Source organism: Nicotiana attenuata, chromosome 2, assembly GCF_001879085.1.
Source record: "Nicotiana attenuata strain UT chromosome 2, NIATTr2, whole genome shotgun sequence".
Lineage (NCBI taxonomy): Eukaryota > Viridiplantae > Streptophyta > Magnoliopsida > Solanales > Solanaceae > Nicotiana > Nicotiana attenuata.
The window spans coordinates 72413654-72423416 of record NC_031990.1 but is presented as its reverse complement, the minus strand read 5'-3'; the positions used below and the strand labels follow the sequence as shown (position 1 = coordinate 72423416).

Sequence of the window (9763 nt, the reverse complement as noted above, 5' to 3'; positions counted from 1 at the left end):
ATAACATTATAGTGTATAATTATTTTAATTACCGGGTTAAATAATTTAAACGCTTACGCAATGATAGTGCTAAAAAAATTACACTATATATCAGCTGATTTAGTTGTGAATTTTAAATTTTAACCAAATTATCAATTGGTAATACTTATAAACAGATTTAGTGTAGTAACTTGTGTAATTACCTAAGTAATAAATAACTGATATACATTTTTTTTTACGCTGTCAGAAGGTAAACTCTTATATGTAGCAACAGTTTTTAACCTTTTCATTCCATTTAACCCAAGTGTGTGCTTTGTTATATAGCATATGGACCCAGAGGCTTTCTCAGCGAGTTTGTTCAAGTGGGACCCTAGAGGTGCTATGCCACCGACAACCCGGCTGTTGGAAGCGGCGGTGGCGCCTCCTCCTCCACTTCCAGCTCTGCCACCGCCGCAGCCTCTGTCGGCGGCTTATTCCATCAGGACAAGAGAGTTAGGAGGACTAGAGGAGTTGTTTCAAGCTTACGGTATACGTTATTACACTGCTGCAAAAATAGCGGAGCTAGGTTTTACGGTGAACACTCTATTGGACATGAAAGATGAGGAACTTGATGATATGATGAATAGCCTTTCACAGATTTTCAGATGGGAACTACTCGTCGGAGAAAGGTACGGTATCAAAGCTGCAATCAGGGCGGAACGGCGGAGGCTTGAGGAGGAAGAACTGCGGCGGCGCGGCCACCTTCTGTCTGATGGTGGAACTAATGCCCTTGATGCTCTCTCACAAGAAGGTTGTTTTCTTTGAACTTGAAAACTCCTAGAGTATATATTTGCACTTGGATATACGAGTACATAACCAGTTCGAGTGATTTCTACTACCAAATTCCACGTAGTTGGTATTTAAATGTTTAAGTAGCTAGTTAACGAACCTTGAGTTGAATTGCTACGTATTTCTAGTAGATAAATAACATGCATAACTTTTTGGAAATAGAATGATGTTTGTGGAACCACTGTTATATTGAACCCGAACCACGAGCCTAGTTATAGGAAAATACTTTATCATTACCGATGCATGCAATCAAGCAACTATAAGGTAGTAAGGTGATTGTTTCATATTCCACATTTGACCATCTCTAGTTTATTTTTATATGACGACACTATTACCCTACTTTGAGAGTTAAATAATTTCTTTAATGCAATCTTCTCGAACTCTTTATAGATATTTTTGAATTGTTAACTATTCTTACTTATAGTGATTTTTACTCAAATTTAAATGTATGATTTTATTTCAAAAAGAAAAAAATTACATTCGATTGCACATGAAAATTAAGTATTTGACCTCATTCTCCTAATTATTATCACATAAAATGAGGCATAGGGAGCAATTAGATATATTTTGTATGCACCCATTAACGTTATTCTCAATTTGTGTATATCTATTATATATTGGTGAAGTAGGGTTGTCTGAGGAGCCAGTGCAGCAGCAAGAGAGAGAAGCAGTTGGAAGCGGCGGAGGTGGGACGACATGGGAAGTGGTGGCGGCAGCTGGCGGAGGAAGAATGAAACAAAGGAGGAGGAAGAAGGTGGTGGCGGCGGGGAGGGAGAGAAGGGGAGGAGCGTCGGCAGAGGAGGATGAAGAAACGGAGGAAGGTCAAGAAGACGACTGGAACATTAACGACGCCGGGGGAGGAATAAGCGAGAGGCAAAGGGAGCATCCATTTATCGTGACGGAGCCAGGTGAGGTGGCGCGTGGGAAAAAGAACGGCTTGGATTACTTGTTCCACCTCTATGAGCAATGTCGGGATTTCTTGATCCAAGTTCAGAATATTGCCAAGGAACGTGGTGAAAAATGCCCCACTAAGGTCACCTTCTTTTCTCTCTTTCTCTTTATTTTCTTAATTTTTTTTCTTCACAATTGGCGCACATTATCTAATTTCACGAGATAAAATAATCCTATCCATTATATAATTTATTGACACATGTTTTGTTGTTTGGATTCCTTAGCATAAACACACATCTTCTATTTTATGGCATATAGTCATACAATTTCTTACTACGCTGTTTTTTGACATGACGAGATATTTTCAGTTATGAAACTGATATACGTCTAATATTTTTATGTTTTTCTAACTTGTAAAGTATATTTAAAAGAATATCTAATTGATATTTTAATTCACCAGACTAATAAAATCCTCCTACTATATATCTTCCTCTTGTGCTCTTAACCCGCTTATAATGTCGTATAAGTCTCACTTTTTTAAATTCAACTGTTATTTAAATATTTCTCTTTAATTACTAAAATATATTGGCTTTATTCAATAATTGGGGCTGAGTATAGTATAGTATACTCATTTTTTCTTAATTGTGAAAGGATATATAAAAATCTAGGTAGTAGTTGGTTGGGCATAAAATGAAGAACTGTGGGTTCAGAAGACCTCGTTAATTGGGTCAAGGTAACCATTAGCTGTCCGGAAGAGAACTCGACAGCTAAGGTACGGAATTGATGGGCTGAACCATAAAGCTTAATGAATTTCAGCCTCGGCCCATTACTCCTTTTGTACTTTTACTCAAGTGGTTCCACCTGTAAGCTTGTCCTTGCCTCATGGAAGTTCTACACATTGACCAACGTATGAGATAACACTTCAACGTTTTTTTGTTTGTGAATTACGAATAAAGCTTTCTTTTCTTATTCATTTTTTATTACTAGTTTTTAGGAGCCAAAGCTTGATTTAAACAAATTAAGCTTATGCTAGGCGCTTACCTTTTTTGGCCGAGGCCTTTCCTGCTGGGTGAGACTATGGCTGTCCAACGGGACTGGACCAAATAAACGGGACGCGACAGGACGATATTTAGCTGGGGCGGTGGAGGGACGGGCCTAAACGGAATGGGATAAACGGAACAAAACGGTAGGCCCATCCCATCCAGCTAACAAACAGGATGGGACGGGACGGTTCACGGGTCCTAAGTGGGCCTTTTTTTTTAAAAATAAAATTAATTATTTGAGCATTAAGTTTGACAACGGATAGATTTTTGACAATAACTAAGTTTTAAAGTTTGTAACGGTCAGTTTTCTGACTTATTTAATAAACTTAAAACTTAATAAATTATAAAGAAACTAAGTAAAGAATTATAAAATATTAAAACAAAAGACTTGTACGAAAAATATTTTAGTAATTATAATAGAGTAATAATTTATTTAATATAATTTCAAGCCATTAAATAACTAAGTAAGAGTGTAAGAGAATTCATAAAAAAAAATAAGGTTCTATTTTATTAATAGAACCTTCAAATTTCACATACAAATACAATTCTTTTGAAGAGCACCTAATCTACGCAACCACCTTCTAGGAAGGGTTCAGTTTGAACTAGGCCTCTTATATAGCTTCGTTGTAACTTATCTATAATTTCTATAAATAAATCAAATTCATGCGGAACAGGCAGGACGGGATGAAATGGGCATCCCGTCCCATCCCGTATACCGTGTAATATGGGCCCATCCCGCTTAGAACTAAGTGGGCTGGGACGGGACAGGACGGCCAGTCCCGTTGGACAGCCATAGGTGAGACTGATAGAATGAAAGGACAAGAGCAACCTTGTATAGTACTTTTTGTCCCGGTCTTTGTCTCTGAAGGACAATTAAACTAGCGACTCTTAAACGCTTGCCGTAATATTTTTTACATTTTTTTAGTTTGGGAATTATGAAATTGTCTATAACCTTGTAGTGTTACTGTTCCACTATATGTTGTTCATTAACTCTAAACAATCCTCTAGTATTCTCCATCAAAAATCAACTATTTGAAGTTAGTTTTTGGCAATTAAAATAGGAGAAGCAATTATCAAACTAACGTATTTTGGCTTTCGAATAGTTAAGGTGCAAAAATTAATCATCTTACAGTAATGTTGTTCCATGGAATTAAAATGGACAGGCATTGAATGATTGATCGTTTTGAAATTGCAGGTAACAAATCAGGTGTTCAGGTACGCGAAGAAAGCAGGGGCAAGCTACATCAACAAGCCAAAAATGCGACACTACGTGCATTGCTACGCACTTCATTGCCTTGATGAGGAGGCCTCCAATGCGCTAAGAAGAGCTTTCAAGGAGCGAGGAGAGAATGTTGGGGCATGGAGACAGGCATGTTACAAGCCCCTGGTGGCCATAGCTGCTCGACAAGGCTGGGATATCGACACCATCTTTAATGCACATCCTCGACTCGCCATTTGGTATGTTCCCACCAAGCTCCGCCAGCTTTGTCACTCTGAACGAAGCAACGCTGCTGCTGCTGCTTCTAGCTCGGTTTCTGGTGGTGTTGGTGTTGGTGATCATCTGCCGCATTTCTAAGTTGAGAGTTGAGTACTCAGTGTAATCTTTTCTGACTTTGCACCCACATCAACTTCCTACTTTGTTCTACTGGTTATGTAATCTTTTCAGCTTAATTAGATAAGAAAAAACTCTGCATAACAGTGTCCTTCAATCACTTCTGCAACTTCTGTAGCTGTTCACACGTATTAGATTTGACACATAATGGTTTGGTCAACTTTATATCTATTAGTGTTAATCCAAATACTAACCTACCAAACAGATAAATTAGTAATGCACAGAGACAAAAGAAGAGAACAAGAATAGACCACAAAGAAGGAAAATGAATGAAGGGACCAAATGGTACGAGTATTCTCATTGCACAAGTATTTACTGTCACTTCGATGTATAATTGTAAAGCAATTCGCCAATGTCGAACAAACCAATCAGGCTACTAAGTAAACATTCTCAATTCAGGGGCTCAAGAAGAATGAGTAGGGTATCTCCACAACACATCACCCCATGTGCTCTGCCCATCAGTTACCTCCTTAATAACAGATGCTACTTCGTCCACATTCACACGAATCTGCTGCTTGCTGTCCCTTTCACGGATTGTCACAGAGGTCGTTGAATCCACTGTAATGGCAAAGGGAACTCCAAGTTCATCTGTTCTTGCATACCTTTTCCCTATTGACGTACCTACAACACAAAATCACAAGGACCGCAACTAAATATCAAATAGTTAAAGCACCAGCAGTTCATCAAAACAAATACAAAATATACACATTGTTTCACAACGACAAAGCCAGGTTTTCATGGTTAATATGGACACTCCTGATATGCCCACAGAAGGTGTAACTTGCCATGAACCACATACCAGTCAAAAGCTCTGTTGGCATACAACCTTTTCAAAAAACCTCTATTGCTATACAAGGAAAACTTTAGCATATAATATGATCATAGTGTAACTGTGCAAACATGTCCAGATAATAGTAAACCTACTTATCCTATGGAGATCAGTACCGCATGGGAGAAGTGCACAAGGATATTGGAGTTGCCGTGTATGGTAACTCAAAGGGAAGATGAAGTAATACTCAAGTTTCTGCATTTGGACAACGTCAAACGAGCAGTTGTCAGGCGTCTAAACACCAACCTTAGTAAGACTATTAATTTCATGGCAGTGCACTAAATTAAGTTACCTGTCATATTTTGAGGGTAGAGCAAACAAAATCACAACACCACCAACAAACCCAGTGTAATCCCACAGGTGGGGTCTGGAGAGCAAACAAAATTGAAAAATGTGGAAAATATTAGCCTGAACTGGTTGATGTTAATGAACATCAAACAGTTGTTAGGTGAAACTTAGTAAATATGCTAATTTCCCAGTTAATTTTCGCCTTTTTTTTTTGGGATACCGATGGTGTTCCTGGCTAACTTGTGTGCACCTTGACTATTCTACCGGTTACCTGCATTCGCATCCTCCCTCCAGTATAAGAATCTACTAACCTTGTTTGCCACAACTTAGGGAGATGAGACAAAACCACCTACCTTTTTGTGCCTCTGCTGGATTCAAATCCTAATCTCCCATGATGTTCATTCTAGCTTCGTTCTAGGTCAACCCCTTGGGTGCGATTCCCCGATGAACTTTAACCCATTATTGGAGCCGATGTTAGAATTTTCTTAACCTATGTATGAATAGAAAGTATATCTTTTTAGGAATCTTAAGTCATGTCCACATATTAATATTTCTTATCACCGTCCAAGAAAGGGACAAGGAAATAATACTCCTAGTCAGTAGCTGAAAAAGTTAGTCACCTCCAGAACTGGAAAAATCAGAAAACAGGTGACATGTAATGGCTATGAATGGGATGCGAATAAATCTTCAAACACCCTTGACCCAGGTAGCTTTTCAAGGGAAATTATAAGACATATTTTGAAATTAGCATTCATAATCGAGAAGTTGCCAAAGCTCGTGCTTAGAATAACTTTTGAGGCCAAGCATACCTGTTATATCGATCTTATATGAGATCCCATAGGCAGTCAGCGACCTAGCAATTTGTCTGGCAACTTCCTCATATTGTTGATTCTGAACCAATGGGAACACAGTGCATTTTATAGGAGCTACAATAGGAGGGAAGCTGAAAAAATTCATTTGTTCATCACCATCTCTGCTAGGTCTTGTGTTGAAAGAATGCTCGTAGAGGCAGTATATTATCCTCCCAATACCAAAAGATGGTTCAATGACTGATGGAGTGAAAACCCTCTGGTGTTCCTTCTTCATTTCCTTTGAGATGGACACCATATTCTTGTTTATAGTGACAATCCTGTCGAGGGTGCAAACATGAAATTCGGCCTCCCCCTTAGACTCCAAAGTTGCTTTCATTTCCATTGCTTCTTTTTCACCCATAGCCTTGTGACAGAAGCAAACAATAATCTTATTAATTTAACCCTCACATGAAGGGCATAAACGAGTAAACTAATGCAATACTGCTGTGTACCTCCAGTGCTTCAACCACCATCTTTTGGTTACCCTTAAAAGCAAGACCTAACTCCTTCTTAGCTGGAGTTATAATAAGCTTCTGAAAATAGAGATAACACATTAAGCTAGTAAAGCATGTTTTACGTATTTTATTCAGGATTAGATTATAGACAGCAATCTCTTGTGCACAGGTTGAAAGAAAGAGAGACACCTCTACTTCCCTGGGCTCTGGAAACTTTTCATGGGCTAATAGAGGCACACCACTTTTATCCTGCAACGGGTGACTTAGTTCAGTGTAGGATAGTATACTAAGAAAAATTATGCTCATGTTGCATGAAACGCTAGGCAAACCATAAGTTAACAGATTGATACTGAAAAGAAGAAAACACTGAATGTGGAACCCCAAGCAACTGATGAAGTACCATATGAAAAGACTTGGGAGGTGGGTGGGGTGAAGAATATAAAAAATTAACAGTATGTGGCTATTTTATGTAAGCCTCACCGTGTGAGCACGCAAGTCATACGCAGACCTATCAGCTATACCAACACACTCAATCCATCCATAAGAGCATTCAATTTCAGCATCCCAACAGTCTGCAGCATAATGTGCCATTTCGTTTGCAAGATGTTGACGAAACCGTAGCCGGTCTTTGTCAATACCAAGATGAGTAAGAAATAGATATACTCTCCCTATGAAATATCCAAGAGTTTCATTGTTGACAATTCCCTGCAGAAGCAACAGTGATGAGTCATTCAAACATGTTTAACAGAAAAAATATAGGATTTATCCAGGAGACTAGGAAGAAACCGAGAAGTTAATTGTTGACTTTATCTAACCTGGACAACTGCTTCACCAAGACGTATTCTCCTAGCTGATCTTCCAGAAACCTGATCTTCTCTTGGGAACATCAAGAACTCCAAGTTTGCAACATCAGGAAATTTTGGATGAGATTTATCCTCCGGGTCAACAAAGTGCTCAATCTCAGCCAGTGTAAATTCACGGACTCTCAGGAGACCTTGACGTGGTGAGATCTGCATATAACCAAAAAACAAACATGGTTTTGAACATAAACATGGTCCATCTATGAGTTAGCTAAAGAGGTGAAATAAATTTAGAAAGCTTCAGTAACATATGGATCAAATATAAATTGACCGAAAAAAGAACAACAGTTAGGTAAATGTTAAAGCCAACGGTTGCCTAATATGGCGACCAAGGTGTATTAGCATATGCGATTAGTTTCAAATTTGAAGCATCACCTATGTCTACTTCGTCATACCCAAGGCACAATATAAAATAGAACAGTCTACAGACTCTGATTATCAGCAATGTGGAGAAATTTTGTTGCCCTGGTAACTATTCCATCATTCAGGATTTGACACAGTAATCTAATGAGTCCTCATGTTATAATTTTTGCAAAATAGACACTAGAAAATATACAAAGATGACCAGGATACACATCAAAAGAATAAAGGCAACAATAAGGTATGGATTTTATTAACCTCATTTCTGAAAGCTTGACCAATCTGTGCAGCCGCAAAAGGAAGCTTATTTCCATTGTAATAGTACAAGTCCTTGAAGTTAACAAAAATGCCTTGAGCAGTCTCGGGACGCATGTAACTGCAGGAAAATCAATCGCAGAGGCAATAAATTACAACAAAAAGAGTAATGACAAACTAAGCACAAATGTAATGGGTTAGCACACTTCTATATTATGGCTGCTCTAAAGATATTCTTACCCAGGACTTATGCCAGACGGCCCAATTGATGTTTGGAACATGAGGTTGAAAGGATAAGGGGCAGAAAGAGGATTCCTGGTATCTGGAGCAGTAATGCCATAATCCTTAATCTTAGCACCGAGCTCTTCAGCAGAAAGATCATCCAAAACAGCAAGCACGTGCCTGAATTCCGCGGCCTTTTCAGCAGGAAGATTAGGATCTCTCTCAAGCTTATCTTTGCAAAAGTCTTTCAGCAGATGATCTGCACGGTAACAAGTGCCAGTCTTTTCGTCTTTCACCATAAGATCAGTGAACTTATCAACATGACCTGACGCTTTTAGCACAACTTCAGGCGTAACACATGGGCAATCAACCTCTAACATGTTCTCCTCAAGAACAAAATGCTGAATTACAGAATAGCAAGTCACTATTTGAAGTATCATATAAATATGAAAGAAAAACCCCAATTTGTTAAACCCATATTATTAATGTTCACCACCTAGTGAATAACCTCACTAGGGTAAATGCACATATCCCTAACATAAAGTTGAGTAACTGAATTGGAACGCACTATAACACAAAATTGAGAATTTTGATAGTAAGAGAAAGACCTGGCGCCAGAAGGAGAGGACGTTGGATTTAACGGCACAACCAGGAGGGCCATAGTCGTAAAGGCCAGCAACGCCACGGTAGATCTTGAAAGAGGGGATGTAAAAGAGACGGCGTTCGAGTGTGTTAATCACAGCTTGCCGAAAAGCTTCTCTGTTCTGGGCTTCTTGGGCAGGGTCCATTTTTCAGACAAACACCAAGAAATTCACTCAGAATTCAGATCAATTTATCTACTAGTATAAGAATATTCACAATTGTTGGATTTTTGTTTTGACAAAGAAAGAAAAATATCAAGAGGTAAAGATATTTTTAGGCTTGAATCTCTGTCAGCACAGTGGATAACGTATATTTGAGGTTGTTTTGGCTAGTTGTGAATTTAATATTCAGGTCGCCCCTTGGTTCTTAGGGTTGTTGCTGCTAATTCACGCTTCTCATGCTGGCAATTACTACTCTGTATTTGTATATTCTCAAAGAAATATGTTCAGTCCACAGTATCTAACAGCTTATTCGAGTGCTTGTTGCTTATCCTTTCGTAATGTATCGTATGGTATGGTATGGTATTGTATCGTATTATATTGTATTGTATCATTCGATAAATCACACACCGGCAATATGAATAATAAACTTACATTATTAAAAAAAAATATGATACAGAATAAAATTATTATATAAAAAAGTAGGGTA

At 38.4% G+C, this 9763-nt stretch overlaps 2 protein-coding genes across 2 annotated transcripts; one reads left to right on the top strand and one right to left on the bottom strand.

The window, feature by feature from the left end:
• LOC109212461 (floricaula/leafy homolog 2) lies at positions 307 to 4501 on the top strand. The gene is made up of 3 exons (XM_019376109.1): positions 307 to 769; positions 1437 to 1840; positions 3937 to 4501. The coding sequence occupies exons 1-3, from the start codon at positions 307 to 309 to the stop codon at positions 4315 to 4317; spliced, it is 1248 nt and encodes a 415-aa protein (XP_019231654.1). The 3' UTR covers positions 4318 to 4501.
• On the bottom strand, positions 4620 to 9561 carry LOC109212452 (glycine--tRNA ligase, mitochondrial 1-like). The gene is made up of 9 exons (XM_019376102.1): positions 9082 to 9561; positions 8492 to 8874; positions 8255 to 8372; positions 7592 to 7786; positions 7257 to 7481; positions 6966 to 7025; positions 6774 to 6854; positions 6280 to 6685; positions 4620 to 4974 (listed from the first exon to the last, which is right to left on the bottom strand). Exons 1-9 carry the CDS (start codon positions 9259 to 9261, stop codon positions 4757 to 4759), a joined length of 1866 nt encoding a protein of 621 aa, XP_019231647.1. The 5' UTR covers positions 9262 to 9561; the 3' UTR covers positions 4620 to 4756.

Bases quoted from the DNA above. Each gene is read 5' to 3' on its own strand.
- LOC109212461 (XM_019376109.1), top strand. From the start codon at position 307: ATGGACCCAGAGGCTTTCTCAGCGAGTTTGTTCAAGTGGGACCCTAGA. The intron at 770-1,436 runs GTTGTTTTCTTT...TTGGTGAAGTAG, and splicing joins TGATGCTCTCTCACAAGAAG to GGTTGTCTGAGGAGCCAGTG. The intron at 1,841-3,936 runs GTCACCTTCTTT...TTGAAATTGCAG, and splicing joins GTGAAAAATGCCCCACTAAG to GTAACAAATCAGGTGTTCAG.
- LOC109212452 (XM_019376102.1), bottom strand. From the start codon at position 9,261: ATGGACCCTGCCCAAGAAGCCCAGAACAGAGAAGCTTTTCGGCAAGCT. The intron at 8,875-9,081 runs GTCTTTCTCTTA...TCTGTAATTCAG, and splicing joins TCCTCTCCTTCTGGCGCCAG to CATTTTGTTCTTGAGGAGAA. The intron at 8,373-8,491 runs GTAAGAATATCT...ATTTTCCTGCAG, and splicing joins CCGTCTGGCATAAGTCCTGG to TTACATGCGTCCCGAGACTG.